Source organism: Idiotropiscis lumnitzeri, chromosome 5, assembly GCF_059441095.1.
Source record: "Idiotropiscis lumnitzeri isolate Australia: NSW breed Sydney's pygmy pipehorse chromosome 5, RoL_Ilum_1.0, whole genome shotgun sequence".
Lineage (NCBI taxonomy): Eukaryota > Metazoa > Chordata > Actinopteri > Syngnathiformes > Syngnathidae > Idiotropiscis > Idiotropiscis lumnitzeri.
The window spans coordinates 16,749,502-16,766,227 of record NC_142395.1 but is presented as its reverse complement, the minus strand read 5'-3'; the positions used below and the strand labels follow the sequence as shown (position 1 = coordinate 16,766,227).

Here is a 16,726-nt window from a genome sequence, read left to right as displayed (position 1 = left end):
GGTGTGCTAATTTTCTTCTGAGTTGATCGTTTGAAGTGGTGGAGCGTCTGCAAATTTTGCATCACAAAGGAAAAAAAATGCTCATAACATGAAAAATTCCTTGAGGGCACTCGTAAGCCACAGTACCAGTGTAGTCAGTGACAGAAAAACACAAGCCAGATGACAATTTACCAGTATGAATTACCAGTACCGAACAAACTAAACAGAACTGAATGCCGTACTCTATTTTGATGTTGAATCTTCACACACCTGTCTTCACTCCACTGTCTCAGTCTGCTCTGAGCGCTGCTAGAGTGGCTCATGCCTCCCATGCTAAGCCGCTCCATGCTACGGTAGTGAGACTGCTGGCTGGCGCCGGGCTGGCCAAACGCCGGCGGTCCCGGGGGGCCTGCGGATAGGCGGTCTGGATTAAGCTTGCGGCGGAGCTGCTGTAGCTCCTGCTCGTACATCTGCCGCTGGCGTTCCAGGGCTGAGCGTTTCTCCTCTTCATGTTGCCTCTCCAGCGACTGCAGGATGCTCTGCATAGGGTCTGATGGGATAAAATGAAAATGGGATGCGCCATTTTTACTTTTACAAAGCAAAATGCAGTGGCGTCCGGTGCATATGGTTTGGGGGTTAGGTCTCTACCAGCTTTGCACAACTACACGCTTGCCTAGTCTTCTTCATGAAAAAGCTCAAGCTTAGCCAGATTGGCTGGCGAGTGTCTGAAGAGCAATTTTCAAGCCTCGCCATGGATGCTCAATTGGATTTAGGTCTGGACTATGACTGGACCACTCAAACACGATTCTTTTTTATGTAACCCATTCCACTCTCTTGCAGGAAGATGAGTCTTCTACACACTCTCCTCTTCCTTGCAATTTATAAAAAGCTTTCTTCCAAGATTACCCTATATTTAGCATTGAATTAAGAAAAACGTTTATGCTTACCATTGTTGCCCAGAGCCTTCATCATGACTTCAGTCTGAGCGAACTCGTAGGAGAAGCTGACCTCACTGGACACTTCGCTGGCCGAATCACCGTCCGCATCCAGCTGCTCACTGCTGCCGCTCTTCTTCATCACGCTGCCATCACCCTCTTCATCCTCTGCGGTTCGACTGCGGCGCTTGGGAAGGTTTATCCTGCGGGAAAAAGCGTGAATGGCGCCAAGTCTGGATGAGTAGCCCCCCCCAACCTCACTTAAACTGGTAGGGACTTAAGTTACCTGAAGAAATGGTTGTTGCCCCAGAGGATTCGGTCGCCGTGGTGAAGCTGCAGTGCACAGGTGGCGGGAGAACCATTTACACACGTCCTGTAAGATTTAATTTCAGTTTAGATTCAGTAAAATTGTCATTTTCACGTCACAAAAACAAGGCAACGATATCTCCACATTGCATCAAACTCGTAAAACCAGGAAGGCTGGATGTACACCCCGAGGTTAAAATGGCACAATTGGGATACATGCCACAGTAGCGTGAAAAAAAATGCATGCAATCAGATATCTTCAGATAGGAATAAAAAAAAAAAACACATACTGTAGGGATCGGATCTCGGGCAAATACGCGTGTAGTGTAAACGTAAAAATTGGATGCACCCTGTCAATGCCAACGTGATGGAATTGACACACACCGATTGGTGAAGATCATGGAGTTTCAATATAAAGTTTATATTATGTAAATGCTTTAAAAAAAAAACAGCCAAATGGGTGGGATATGTGTCATTTGAAACGTACGCGGATTCAAAAGTATTGCATTAAAACAAAATTGGGTAAAAGCCAGCCTAAGAACATTTACAGAGAACAAAAAGAGCGTACTGTAAAATGCGTTTGCGATCCTTACCGAGCATTGGGGTACGGGGTGAGGATGACGGCAGCGTCAGCGCTTATGTCAATTACGCAGTGCTCAGCCTGGATGCCCATGCCGCATAGCTGGATGTCCTGCGAGTCTGCCGAGCCCACCTGGGTGTGGTCCTCCTGAAGATGAACAGTCAAGATTAGAAGAATACATTTTTATGGAATCATGTTAGACAATACTGCCTCACCAGTTACAATTTATTATATTTCTGACGCCCATATTAATTTAACCCACTGAATTAATTTATTGATTCATATGTGTGTACCTTTAAATAGTACACCAGCAGTTCATTGAGTGCTGGGTCTGCATTCAGGTTGACCAGGAAGCTCTTATCGTCACCCACTTTAATGCCGGATGACTGGAGGGAAATGCCCAGACTCTCCAGTTGCTTCTGACGTGCCTACAAAGACAACACACTGTGGCTTAAAATACATTTTGAAAATCTAGTTATAAGGAGTCTAGTTCCTCCAGGCAGGCAACGTTAGCATACTGACACGGATAACTTTTACAGTTTCACAATGTATAATAAGGGAACAAAATCTCAGTTGCGGAGAAATGTGACTCCAATAACCCGAACGTGGGTGTTTTAGTAAGCGGGGTAACCAGGGAAAAAACCCATGCAAGCACAGGGAGAATATCCAAGACCCAAGGACGGTAACAAAAATGTATTACTCAGTATCGCACCGTACTGCCCAATTTTTTTATATGACCCCTTTAATTAATTTGTTGGCGTGGTCACCTGTGCAACCTCTTCTGTTTTGCGAAGCTTATCTTCCCATGTGATGGTCATCTCATGAATCAACTTCTCAGACTCTTCCAGGCGATCCTTCAGCTCTGGAGCTTTTAAAGACTGCACGGAACAAAAATAAAGGAGGTGGTAAAGATGTGGTAAAAATATTGGGCATTCTCTGAAAGGAATCTCACCTCGGCTTGAGTGAGCTGCACTCGCAGCTTCTCCACCTCCTCGCGCAGCTCCCTAATTATGCGAGCGTTGGGGTCCTCGTTGACGACGGCGTGGTTGACGATGCTCTTGGCTCTGTCGGCGTAGCGCAGCGTGGATAGCGTCTCCTCGTAATTGTCGGCGGCCGGGCTCACTGTCGCCACCATCGCCGTGCGGCTGTTGCCGCCAAGGCAGTCCTTCACGAGCAGAAATGACAAGAACGTAAATAGAAGCAGCACGAGAGGAGGCGGGAAAGTGCACGCTTGTACCTTCAGCAGCCATGTCAGAACAGAGTCTCTGTAAGGAACAAACTTGGTCTTGTTTTTGGCAGTTCCTTGCTCTGCTAGAGCGGAGATCACCAAGCCCAGTGTAGTCAGTGACCTGACAGGCACGCAAATACAGTCAAGCTTTTCATTAGCTTTTGGAAAGGACAATAAATATTAAGAATGAAAATGTTTTAATGTTACGAGGATTGCAAAGTAAATGTCTATAGCAAGTTAATATATAGAATTTGGGAGTATTCAAAATGGCAACTGGTTGCTGGAGAGATGCTGGTCTGCTTCCTAGTTACTGTTGAGGTGTCCTTGGGCGGGAAGCTTAGCTTTAGAGGCACGGCACTGTTTGTGTGGGCCTTTCACTTAGACATCTCCTCTCCTTGCATTCCTCTATGCGTGTGATTTTTTATTTTTTTTTGCATGCGTGTGTTCGTGTTTGTGTGGAGTGTAGATTTTATTTCTCCTCGAGGGATCAATATAATAAGAAATTAAATAAAGAATTTAATTACCATTGGAATCTGTGGGACTTCAATATATTAATATAATTAATAATAGTTATTACATTAAATAAATAAAAATCTATTAACCATTTTATCATGGGATGTTTGAGGACTCCTGGAAATCTTGGGGCCGACCTGTGTTTGCCTAATAGGAGTCTGCCTCACTTTAGGCTTTCAGCTGCTGTTTTATGCGATCAGCAAACCGAGATATGCAACTAAAAAAAAATCTTAAAATCATTAGCCTGACTAATAAAAATTAAAGCACATATTAAAAGCCAATTGCCTCCTCCATTGTAGTAGACCAATTCTACCAATAGATGGTGCTGTTTCTCTGTGCTCAGAGAAACATTTTTTAAGTGCGGAATTCCACAGTCAAAAGTGAGGTTTTGTTTCTGGTTGTGTACTCTTGTGTTCAGCCCATATAGTTGAACAGCAAATATGCAAATTCAGCAATTTTGACTTTGAAATAACTTTTGGATTAAAAAATGAAATCCGTACAAAGCATAGCCCGAATAATGAACATTGAAATCAATTTTATTTGATCATCATAATTGATTTTATACTCTTCATGATGAAGGTAAGGCTCGACCACTCCTGCCTCCCCTGACTGCACATCTGATAGAAATATGTATATGAGTGTGTGCGCGCGTGCGTGCGGCTCATGCATACTTGTTGATGTTGCTACCCTCCTTGAGACGCTCTCCAGCCGCTCCGGTTTTCGCCGCTCGTTCACTTCCAGCCAAGTCCACCAGACTTAGCCGACTCACTTTCTCACCACTCGTCTGGGAAACAGAGAAACAGAGAGAACGACAGAGAGAGATAGAGAGAGACACAGAAAGAGGATGAGAAAGCGAGGAGAAAGGGAGAGTAGAGAGAGAGAGAGAGGGGATAGAGGCGGCGGGTTCACATGATTTGTGGCTCATTTGGTGCATTAAAAAATATGTTTCGAGGCCGTGAGCGCTGCTGATGATGCGGCTCGACAATACAAAAGGCTATTGTGAGTCGCATATCCAAACAGAGCCTGACCAGCAGAGGACCACTTGAGCAAATTTGAATGACAGCTGATGGGAATCTTCTGAATTTTGTTCAACAAAGTGACTAATCCTCACGTTGAAGCTTCTCACTCACTGACAACAAAGGCTGGTTTTCCACTGCATGTCCAAGTTTCCAATTCCAATTGAATGCCTGTACAGTGGTACCTTGACTTACAAGTTTGATTCCTTCCATGACCACGCTCAAAACTTAACTTAATCATACATTCATCCAATTTTGACCATTGAAATGAATGAAAATTTGGTCTATGCTTTGGGTTAGATTTACATCTGATGTTTTTTATTTGTGTTGTTTGGGCAGACATCACCAGTCGTGTGATGACATTGATGGTGTATGTCTGATCCGCACATTTACACTGCACTCACATTGAAAGTTATCTAGTACTCCTCTTACAATGTACGTATCGACGTTTCAAAGAGGAAGAGAGTGCAAGAATTGATTTCATGTTTTCTTTCTTTTTTATAAATTTATACTGCCATGACACTTATTCCGAATACCACATGAGAGCAGGAAAAAAAAAAAAAAAAGAATTGTTTATTTGAAGCATACAGTTTAAATCCAGCCATGTTTGCTTGATGACAAACAGAGAAGAACTAAGGCGGCCTTGGAAAGTGAGCTGGCGGCTGTCAATTATTAACGTAATTTGCCAGTGGCTGCTTTGTGATCGTCAACGAGAGTGAGGAATAAAATCAGTGAGGCCTGAAGCTCCAAGCTAAACCTCTTCACTTTCAACTCCACCAGCATAATGTGACAAAATTAATTCCAGCCAGTCCAGTGGAAGAAAATATCTCCAATAAGAGGGAAGGCATCCAGAACTCATCTTACCCCAGACTGCACGTCCATCAGGGTGTGCGTGAGGATGATGTTGAAGACGGCATGCGATCGACTGCTCTCCTCGTTCATGTTGGTGGCAGCAACGGTGCGAGACTTATTGCCTTCTGACATCAGCACCTCAATGTCCTGTCGATGAGTGAATCACATCTTAGTTCTGAAGGGCACTTTGTTGTTTTCCACACTAGACTACATTACAAACACTAACATATAGCTGGTATTGAGCAAAAACATCCTGGGAAATAATTGGGTACATTTACAAATACCATTGGTCAGTCCACACATGTGCTATTTTTACAGATTAAACAATTTGAAGCACCGTATAGATAATGACTCTCTCTTTGAGAATGCAATGCTAATGATTTAACACGTGCCACTTTTTTCGTGGATTCCACCCAACGCCAGCGAAAGAAGTATTAGCTGTTAAATGCTGCACATTTAACACATCTCGATTAAGCAATCATAGTGAAAAATAAATTAAATAATGCTGTGAGCAGAAACGGGAGAAACTTTACTACCAGGGTATATGCTTGGAGTAATTGCACAATTTTCAGAGGATTCATTTGCAGAAAGATGAAAAATTAAAACTGTAGGCAGCAGTGGTCGGGCCCTTTCACCCACGGGCCACATTTCATGATTAATCCTCTAAATGATCATTAAACTTTGACATTACGGCCTTAATAAATAATTCAAAGAAATATACAGTCAGCTCACCTTATAGCTAGCCACAGCTAGCCGAGATAAGCCATCCACGTATGGACCCAACACTTTATGTTCTCTCACTCTCAGGGTTTGTCTGCCCCTGCAAAGAAAACATGAACGGTGAACAATGAAGACTTTCTGTCTCGCCTCAAGATTCTCGCGGTTCTGACCACACAGCCGCAGCCCGGTTCATGCTCTCTGACCCTCATTCAGACTGAGAACTTCATCACTGGCAAAGCACATATGGTTGTCAGATGGTCTGCTCTTCTTCGGCCCAAACAGGCAAAGAGTTTAAAGGTCCAGCCGAGTCAAAGGTTGGGTCATCAGCAGCAGGCCAGTAATGCTGATTTAGGGTTGGACATGATCTGACCTTCACTAGGGACAACCTCTGAAACCAGTGACCACACACAGCAGCTGGCCTTGCCCGCCAATCGATCACTTAACAGGGGAGATGCTGAATTACATGAAATATGAATTTATCACCTTAATTCTTAAACCACAAAGGCAATATTAATCAGAATAAACTGCAGACTAGTGGACGCATATGAAAACAAATAAATTAATAAAAAATAAAATTGCACTGAAAATATATTAAATGGCATTAATTTAAATGTTAATTTATGCAAAATTTTAAAAAGTATTTTTTTAATTAAACTTTTTTTTTTTTTTTTTTTAAATCATTCAATTTAATTATGAACAAACTTGAAGTTCCAAGACATACACGCTCCTGTTATCTACCACACAAGTAGCCGGCGGGAATGTTTCAAAAGTAGCTCACCTGTGATGGAAAAAAGTGATTTTCGAGGAATGTTGCACACATGAGAATTGGGGGAAAAAGTGTTGCTAAATTATTTTTAACTATTTAATGATCATTTTGAGAAATCACTTACATTAACAAAGTCTTCACATACTGTAAATTAATGTCATTAATCGTAATAAGAGCAACAATAACAACAATATATAATTGGAGGTAACTTGATCACATTTATTTCAGAAGTGTGGCTCAAACTATTTATCATGTTTAAGGTTGAGGACGTACCCTTTGGGATCCAGCAGGTCGCGAACCTTTTCATTGTAGATCTCCATGTAGGAGACCTCTACGGTAAACGTCTCCTGCTCACGCTGCTCCTTTTGCGTGCGGTCGAACAAAGCGCTACAGAGTCGGGGGATGAGACCTGGCTGGTCCACCGAACCCATCATGGTGTAGGACTTCCCGGAACCTATGCATATGTAAACAGTAGGGGGAAGGTGCCTTTTAAGAGGAAGAGTGGAGGTAAAGCTTCCATAAGTACATCTGATTGTATTACACTCAAAGATGGCAGACCACCCCCAAGGCTTCCTGTATACCGGTGCATCCAAATACGGTCCCTGATGGCTGCTACCCTCCAGCATGGTTTAAATGTTGCCCTCCCCCAACACTCTTGATTAAATTAATTAGGTCACCAGCTCATCATTTGAATCAGCTGTGTTAGAGGAGGGAAACATCTAAAATATACATGATATCGGCCCTTGAGAACCGCCGTTGGACACCCCTGCTATGTTTGCAACTTGCAAAATTCACGAGTCGCAGCTAAAAGCTGGGATCTAAAAGTATCAGACATACCTGCTTTTGACCCAAAAACTAGAAATGCGCGGTCATAGATGACCACAACGTAAATTGTTTATGATGCTGTATACAAGGGTCTCAAACTCTGGGCCGCGCATGTTTGAGGTTTTCCTCCCGCAAATGATAGGGAGTCATTATCAGGGCCCTGCAGAACTTGTTGATGAGCTGATCATTTATTTCAATCAGGTGTGTTCAAAATGTTGTCTTTAACTCCTATTAGCGTTATGTGGTTGCTCCATCATGTGTGCGTCCACGTTTATTTAGTTCCACCCAGTCTGTCTCCATTCTTGCCATTCATCATCCTTTTTATTTTGTTTTAATCTCCACTTTAACTTCATTTATATTGCAAGAGATTCCAACCAAGTGGCATTTAGTTGACAGCCTCATCCCGACTGTAGTTGAGTAACTTACCGGTTTGTCCATAGGCAAAGATACAGGCATTGTAGCCAAGGAAGGCGTTATGAAGAAGACTTTCTCCAAGGCACTGAAACACCACCTCCTGACCTGGAGACACATGTGTGTGGTACTTGTTTTTTAGTCTTTTAAATATCAAGATTTAAAACAGTATGGGCTGAACAATTTATCGTTTTCTGATGGAAATCATAACCACTGACAACGCAATCATGTGGTCAGTCACCAAAGCTACGGGTTTTTACCCCTCAAGCTCACTAATCAGAAGCGTCATGCTAGTCGTGGACAGCAAAGCAAGCAAACCAAACAGCTCAGTTTAATTAAAAGAAAAATAGCGCGTCCAAGTCCCACAGTCACCCATTGCCCGCTAAGTCCCTGGTTTCTCACTTGAATAAACATTCAAAAACACTTTTATTATAATTCTTACAATTAGGTTTATATACCTTCACTGTGAATGTAAAACAATTCAAATTATACCATAAGAATTTTAGGCCAAATCGCTTAGCTCTGTCTCAAAAATGAACATGTACATTAGCTCACTAGTAGTGCAATATTTAAAAAATGTTTAGGGAACAAATGACATACAGTATTATACATAATTACCTAACTATGACAGCAAGCAGTAGTTCTTGCTTTATTGGACCAATTTAAAAACCATGAAAAAGGACTGCATCACACATTCGCTTTCGTGTTCTTGCATCATCAGACTAATATTGTGTAATATTTTGACGGCTGCCAGAAAGAAAAATGGAATTAGATCATTTCCTAAACTCATTCAGCCCTAATTAGCGTCTGTTATGTTTTTGGCAAACTAACCTGCAAATTTCTCTTTGTCCGATTCGTCCATGGACCAGAAGCAGTAGTCGTAGGCAAAAACCTGAGGAGCATACACACACAGGCAGATGCAAACAACTACAGTAAGTGGTTGCTATGGTTTTTATGCACAACACAAGCTAATTTGGCTTTTCCAACAGGGAGTCCATCCAACATAGCCGTTTAAGGCCAGCGGTGACTCACAAGCAGCAAAAATGAGCTCACAGTTGACACATGAAAAAAGTTACCATTACCTTGGACTGATTCCTGGTGATGTTGAGCAGGGGGTCAAAGTGCATGTGGGAAAAGAGAGAGAAAAAATGTATGCAGATTAGAGAGGAGACAGTAATTATTTAAAGCAAAGAATCACAATCCTGCCTTTTGAAGACGATAACCCAAAACAGCTTGTGACACTTGTCACACATTTAATTGACCTTTGTGAGTTTGAGTGAGCATGGACGTGCGTTTGTTGACTGCTTGTTAACTGCTTGTCATGTGATGCAACAAAGTTTTCTGTGTTATCCCCAAGCCAGTGTGGTTGGGTAGCAGTGGGGGCAGGGGGGATGGTGCATGGTTTGGCATAGCTGGAGGTAGCTTGTAGTTTAGAATCTAGCATGGGGGGGTGGTAAAAAGAGGTTAGTGGGTCGAGGTTATGATAAGAAGTGAAAGTGACATTTAAAAGGGGAAGATATCTTGCTCTGAATATAGAGCACTTTAGTATATATACATCCACACACAGATAGATCCAAGAATGTGTCCATCATGAACGTTATTCTCTAAATCTAGTCCGAAGAGAATGTACCTGAACCACCTTATAGATGCACAAATGTATTGTTTTAGTGGGACTGTTTGAATTAACATCTCTCATGAGTCAATTGAATGTTATGTAGCAAGTTTGTGCGCAAAACCCTGCAGCCATATGCAATTTTCTGGAACTCATTAATGACAGCTGCCACTGGGCAGGTTAGGCTCATTAGCATCTCTTTTAATTGGTTCGTGAAGTGAATTTAAAAGCTGTATCTTACCAATTTATCTCAATTGTAAACGATTTCCTGGTGTCTTAACATGTCTGTGATATGCTGTCACGTATGAGAAACTGGAAATGGATTCCGCACATAAAGTAAGTGAACAATGTCAACAAGGAGGTTTAAGTCAGCCATTCTTGTTTAAAGTCACATTTTTTGGGACAATTGCAGGACTCACAGTTCGACGAACTCCTATTAGGGAGTTCCCCCAAATGAGCCACAATCAGACCCTATCAGATGCTAAATAGAAATTTGTTTTTGCCTAGAGCGTCTAATGTGGGCATAGCTGGATGACACATGGATGGCATCATTCATGAAAATGTGGCCTTGGGAGAGTTGCCGTAGATTTGACTTGGTAGACTTAGTTCTGCATGCAATTTAGGTAGCAACCACACACACCCCAACCCATATAAGCAGAAGGAAAAAAAATGACTGATCTTATGAAAACCTGACACCAAAACTCCAGATGGAAATTCCTCAACAACCACAAACATTGCTTTGTTGAGGAGTCAGGATTTAGACTTTAAAGCATTAGAAAATGATCTTTGCATGCTTCTGAAACCACATCTCATTTGGCCCGCCTGATGTAAAATGGAGAACAACGTCAGACTGCTGCCTTATGTTTCAAGTCAAGGACTTATTCAGTTATCATGTAAATTTCAATGGACGTGCTTGGCAAAATTAAATCAAACCAAAAAAGTAATCTTCTAAATGTTCTATTTTGTCTCATGAACCCATCAGCAAAGCCCATTTACATGAAATTAAACATATTCCTCTTGTAATCCTCATTCTCTGTCTGTACAGCACCAAATGTGCGCCAGATGGGCCAAGGGACCTGCTGGCAGTGACTATGCTAATTAAAACTGGGGGTGGGGGGGGGGGGGGGGGGGGGGGGGAGATATATATATATATATATATACATATATATAAAAACAAAACAAAAAAAAATCTGTGAAAAAAAATTTTGTTTTAGAAGCCAAAAGCTGAATCTCATGATGCAAAACGAATCGGGTGAGAATGAAGAACAAGTTCAGGTGTAATCACAATGAAAACAGAATAATGCCAGTGGGCAAAACACAATCTTTTAAGTGGCGTATGAGATGCAGATGTGCAAATCCGTGGAAATTATATCTGAAATATTGATCTTGTTGACCAAAATGTTTATTAGTCCACAAGTGAAAACAAAAGGAATTGGCCTCATGATTAAATACTACGTATTTATTCAATATTACGAATACATAAAAAATGCATGAAAAAGTTAAAAAGCGTCATTAAAAAAGAAAATTCTTGGATTTACATTGCTACTGCGGTATTAAAATGAAGGATAAATTTGAGGTCAGTTTCTGGGAAAATATTCCGCAAAAGTCAACAAACCACGTGAGAAATCAGCTCAGTGAACATCAGAAGGATTAGTATTTTTTCTTTAAACACTTTGCTGTACCTCCTTGATTACTTTTATACCATCAGCAGGCGAGTAGTTTTACTTTATTTTAGTTCTACTATAATGGTTTCCTTCTCTGCACATGCTATAGTTAAAAAAAATACAGAAAATAACATGTTAAGGTCCTTTCTTTACACCAGTCATGTTGAAAATGTTACTTTAAACATGGGCGGTACAATTAATACTGGACGATATAATAATATGAGCGCAACTGAGATGCTTCATGGCTGGTATGACCCACAAGTGAAAAGACTTGAGGGGCTATATTTTAGTTGTAAAATATGACTGCTACCGTCACGTTACTCTAATAATGTTTAGAATGTTACTTAAAACAAGCCCTGAACAGATAAAACAAGGGCCTATATCAAAATGTACCGTAACACATCAGGGGTACAGTTAAATGTTTTATCAGACTGGTTGTTGATTTTTTTTTTTTTTTTAACACTAACGAAAGGGCCTTTGAGATGATTGCAGGTTTTTGATGTTTGCTGTGATGACAGCTGTCGCGGCAGCTTTGAAGACGGCGGGTGAGAAGACTCGTCTTCGCCGTTGTACGTCTATTAATGAGGTAAGCCATCACCCGCCCCCAACGCCCTACGCCAAATGAGTAGCGAGAATTAGATGGTCCAGAGAGCCGTGGGCCTGCTCCTCCACTCTCATCACCGTCATTTAGAAAATATCTTAATGCATGGCTGCTTCCACCACCCCCCTTTTGCCACTGTTCTTGCATTGTTCTTTCATCCCCACCCCCGCACCCCTGGGAATGTACCATCCGCGGCTGCATGGGGAGAAAAGAGGAGTGGAGGCCTGAGACTGGAATGTTCAAATGAAGCAGAGTTGGCAAATTATGACGCCAGCTGCATGCATAGAGCAGCCGCCACGTTTCTGTCAACTATTCACATTTTGGGACTTTGGTGGTAGTATATGAGTCGTAGCAGAGGTGGAACACCACAATGCCAGGACAGGTATGTGCACTTCAACATCTGACACTACTTTGACCATGTTGTTGCAGTCTGACCTCTATTTTATGTTAGAACAAGAATTGACATCCTTCCACATCTAAATACATATCCTCCCGGGTGCTGAAGTTGGACATTTTTGGGCTGTGCTATTTATCCTATCCATCATGGTACATATGCACCTTCATCAAACGGGGTGGAGCGACATTGAAATGAGGGCGTAACCTGACATATCGTATTCTCCTATAGACTTAAGCATCTTCTGCCTTCGGTGTTCCGGAGGTTATAGTAAGGTTTAGCGCCTCTCAAAGGCGAAACATCTTTTTGCATGTTTTGAGTCATTTCAGAGCCGCTGACGGCGAGTGATGATGTCACCGGCCGAGTTGGAAGATCTGTCCTATATAATCACAGGTGCCCAATGGCCGTATAGGTGTCCCCACTACATTACAATGACGGCCAAACGTCAACATTATATCATGACAATTGGTGTAAAAAAAGGATCAGGGCCAGTGTAGTTTTTTTCAGCAATAAATAGAAATACATAATTTGTTTTTTTATGGCTTTTAAAGTATTCGACTTGTTACTAAATTAATTGTCTGTTTGTTGTTTTAAGTTACCGTGTAGTTAAAGTTGAGCTTCTGTTTGAATAAATACAACGTTTTTAAATCAATATGTAATTGCATTTATTAATTGTGAATTCAATATCAAGCAAAAATAATTGCGATTAATATTACCCCCAAAATCTCCCAGGCCGACTTGTTATACAATGTCGTCTGTCAAATGGTCATCATCAAAATAACTGCAAGACAAGGGTTTAATTCTCTTCTATCAGCTGCTAGAATAATGATCTTGTCACTGATCCCAAGGGAAGATGGAGCACAGAGCAAAGAAGAATCCAATCAATTTAATGGCAAATCTGCACTTCTCAGTTTTGCACTCACTTCTGCCAGTGGGATTACGCAAACCGGCCTTACATGACCTATTTAGTCCATTTATCCTGGACATAATGATAGGCACTAAGTCCAAAACAAAACAAATCTGTGCTAATGTGCTAATGCACTCACTGTAGGGCACTCGGCCAGTCACCAATTTCCAGTAACCGCGTTTGTTAAACCACTACACTGAGCGGCAATCAGCATTTGGCTTTCTTTTCAAAAGAACATTGGGACAATCCCACTAGATGTAATTCAGTCGGATGGAAAGCTGTTTATTTGCGTCCTAACAGGGATAAGCCCACTTATGTTCATAATTCCTGGTTTAGCGGTGATACGAATGAAGACAAATCTAACAGGTTTACTGCACAATTGACAATAGGAGGGAAAAGGCAAGATCAGGCATTCATTTGCATAGACAAAGAATATAGTTGGAATTGTTGACACAGCGACACCGCAATCAGGTCTGTTCCATGAAATTACTGCACATCTATGTATTCCCAAATGTGTGTAACTACCAGGTTGTGACAGTTAGCCTAGCTTCTATTTGACACAATTTCTGACAAAATGCATCTTGGCGGTGCAGCTGCACCTGCACCATCACAGCACGGCGCCCCCTGCTTCCTGACGGCGAGTAAACGCCGGGTGAAGCCTTTTCCTTCCTTTATGCAAATTTGGCTAAGACACAAAAAAAAGTGAGCAGCATCTGTGCAGCGAGGCAAAGCACTCTCGCTGCTTCCTCTGCCTTTTGTCAGCCCCACAGGCGGCCGGAGAAACTACAGCCTGGCTCTTGTTCACGCCTCCATATAAAAGTCACCAGGGGAAAGTTTATGGTCGACAGATGCTCCCGTGAATGAGCCCTTGGACTTCCAACACAGGAGGAAAGGGGCTTCACAGTCGCTGGAGTCGACCTGGAGTTAACCTAAACCCCCCCCAAACCCGGGTTTTGTTGCCTCAGAAACGGAAGACCTGAGAAAAAAGGGAGGAAGTCAAGACGGTGGGAGAAAGACAGGGTGAGCGGAGTCCATTTTTTTTTTATGTGCAATTGTCTCTTTCTTCCAGACTGAGGCCTCAGCCTCATTCCCTTTTTTTTTCTCCACAAGTCTGTTCCACCAGTCACGAGATCTTTTCTTCTGACACAGATGACTTGCTCCGAATGGAGAATATGTAGTCAGGCTGTTGATTTAGCCATCTCATTAGGGACGGAGGGGTGATTAAACTTTGTCCCAGTCTAGAGTTTTTGCGGTTCAGACTGGCTGTTGTAAAAATGTCTCTGCATTGGCAGTGGGCTGATAAGTGCATACCGGGCCAACGGGTGGGCGATTATCGGAATGAGGGAAAAATGGGTATCATACATAATAACAGGCCAGTGTTTCCTAAACTTTTGTGAGTAAAAGCACACATTATTACTACATTAGAAAAATCTTACGGCACGCTAACAACAGAAATAAAGATAAAGATGTCCTTTATTAGTCCCACAATGGGGAAATTTGAAATGTCCCAAAGAGTTTAGCATCTATTTTGCAGAGCATAATTTGCAGCCACCCTCAAGCGTTATCACTCGTGTCTATTAAGTTTCTCCTCAAGGCTCATGTGTCCCCGACCCAGAATCTATAGTACAGAATATATCAAGCTGGTGAAGAGGTATCGGTGGGTAGTATCGGAGCATTTTCACAAATGTGAGTACAATATCGACAGCACGAGTACATACCAAGTATTTAATTAAAAATACATGTGTGGGGAAAATGCAACAAACCAGAAAAATAAGGGCACAAATATAAAAATAAGCATGATTGCGTGAGTAAATAGTAACACCAAACACAGACAATAACAGATTTAGGCAGTGAAAATGTGGCTATAGCTTTTGTGAGGACAATAATGCGCAGACATATTTAGGTTTTAGATTAAAAATATGTGCATTTATTATACGCAACACAAACAAAGCGGAAAGAGAGCAAAGGACAAAATGCTGCATAATTTTTTTGTAATAAGAAAATTGTGTTTAAAGGGGTCCCTCTATCGCCAATAAAAGACGATTTGAGACGTATGCTGATATATTTTAAAGTGGAACAATTCGATTCAATTCAATGTACTTGCATTCTTTAAATCAAAACCGATTTTCTGATTCATGTCGTTTATTTTGTCCCACCCCTATCTGTTTGTGTGGTAAAACATAAAAACCAAGCAGATGACAAAAGCAAACCAAGCCCATTTCTGCTTGTTCCATTCACAGGATTTGTGCATTTCCTGCCAACCGCTGCGTGGTGACGACAAGGCTGCATTCCACACAAAGCTGACCGTCGCACATTAACACTTCCAAAGCAACATGATGTAGTAAACTGCCAAACTTTAAGCACTAAGGAACAAACTGCACATACCTGGAGTCGCCCTTGCCCAGGTTGGCCATCGCGGGATGGAGGACGGTCTGGTTCTTCACCATCTCCACCACACACTTGGTGTTTAATTCCTTCTCTGTGGACAGGACAGGACAGGACAGAGTGCTAAGATTCAGACTCTTTGGATTCGCATGCCATTGCTACACTAGACAGTGCATATATTTAATCAACACAATTGTAGTGTCATGTGACATCCTAACAATGATTGCGGTGTTACATGTCAAGCTCAGCTCTGTGCCTACGTTAATGAAATTGATCACAAGTTTTGGCGTTATTCCTACCGCATGTGCCTCATGTACTAAAAGACAAGTGGCAATTTGGCAACTTTGGCGTGGTGAGCTGTGGACTTATGTAATCTTCTAGAGCAACGCGATAATTGTGACTGTTCGCGAGGTGGAGAAAATGTTTCAATTCCACCTGATTGTTGTTAAGTTTTGAAACTGTGCTACATCCCCCTGGGAAATAGAAGGGCGGAATCTGCAACATGACCTTTTACCTTGCATGTAAGTTGAGTTTTAAGTTAATCAATACAGCAGGACACACAGTTGACATGACCCTGAAGTGTTTGTTTAATAACGAAAACCAGGACATTCATCAGCAACTCAGCAGAAGGAGTGGTCCTAATTTTTTGTCCTCTCTTCTCTGCACTTCTTGAAGGGGACACTAAAACTCATTTTGGAATTGCTTATTGACAAACAATTGGGTCATCCAGTTGCCTACCCATTAATACGCTACGTTGCAAATATTTCTGAAAAAGTGTCTGGGTGGTCATACTAACGAACCTGCTTTGAATAGGATGATACCTGAACAATGATTGAAATTGTGAAATGGATAATATCATATTCAAAGCCCAATCACAACTGTCCCGAAGTGTTGCTATGTAGATCGTTCATAAGACACAGAGGTGGAGTCTTTTCCCTCCCTTTCAGCGCACCTTCCTCTGGAATTTGCTGCAGACTCAGTTTGATTCACCCTGCTATGGTTTTAAATAGACAGTTTACTCATGCTATTAAA

The 16,726-nt window shown here is 41.8% G+C and overlaps 1 protein-coding gene across 6 annotated transcripts in view; it reads right to left on the bottom strand.

The window, feature by feature from the left end:
- kif13ba (kinesin family member 13Ba) overlaps window positions 1-16,726 on the bottom strand; it is a 41,068-nt gene that overhangs the window by 15,729 nt on the left and 8,613 nt on the right. For all 6 annotated transcript variants that reach the window (XM_088295765.1, XM_088295768.1, XM_088295770.1 and 3 more), the window contains exons 2-17: window positions 15,695-15,788; window positions 9,214-9,226; window positions 8,963-9,023; window positions 8,147-8,239; window positions 7,169-7,349; window positions 6,142-6,229; window positions 5,422-5,556; window positions 4,213-4,325; window positions 3,038-3,149; window positions 2,753-2,965; window positions 2,568-2,678; window positions 2,094-2,228; window positions 1,814-1,947; window positions 1,201-1,287; window positions 927-1,117; window positions 250-529 (exon numbers count right to left, since the gene is read on the bottom strand). In XM_088295765.1, the coding sequence (XP_088151891.1) occupies window positions 250-529; window positions 927-1,117; window positions 1,201-1,287; window positions 1,814-1,947; window positions 2,094-2,228; window positions 2,568-2,678; window positions 2,753-2,965; window positions 3,038-3,149; window positions 4,213-4,325; window positions 5,422-5,556; window positions 6,142-6,229; window positions 7,169-7,349; window positions 8,147-8,239; window positions 8,963-9,023; window positions 9,214-9,226; window positions 15,695-15,788 (2,041 nt within the window). The remainder of the gene's footprint in view (window positions 1-249; window positions 530-926; window positions 1,118-1,200; window positions 1,288-1,813; window positions 1,948-2,093; window positions 2,229-2,567; window positions 2,679-2,752; window positions 2,966-3,037; window positions 3,150-4,212; window positions 4,326-5,421; window positions 5,557-6,141; window positions 6,230-7,168; window positions 7,350-8,146; window positions 8,240-8,962; window positions 9,024-9,213; window positions 9,227-15,694; window positions 15,789-16,726) is intronic.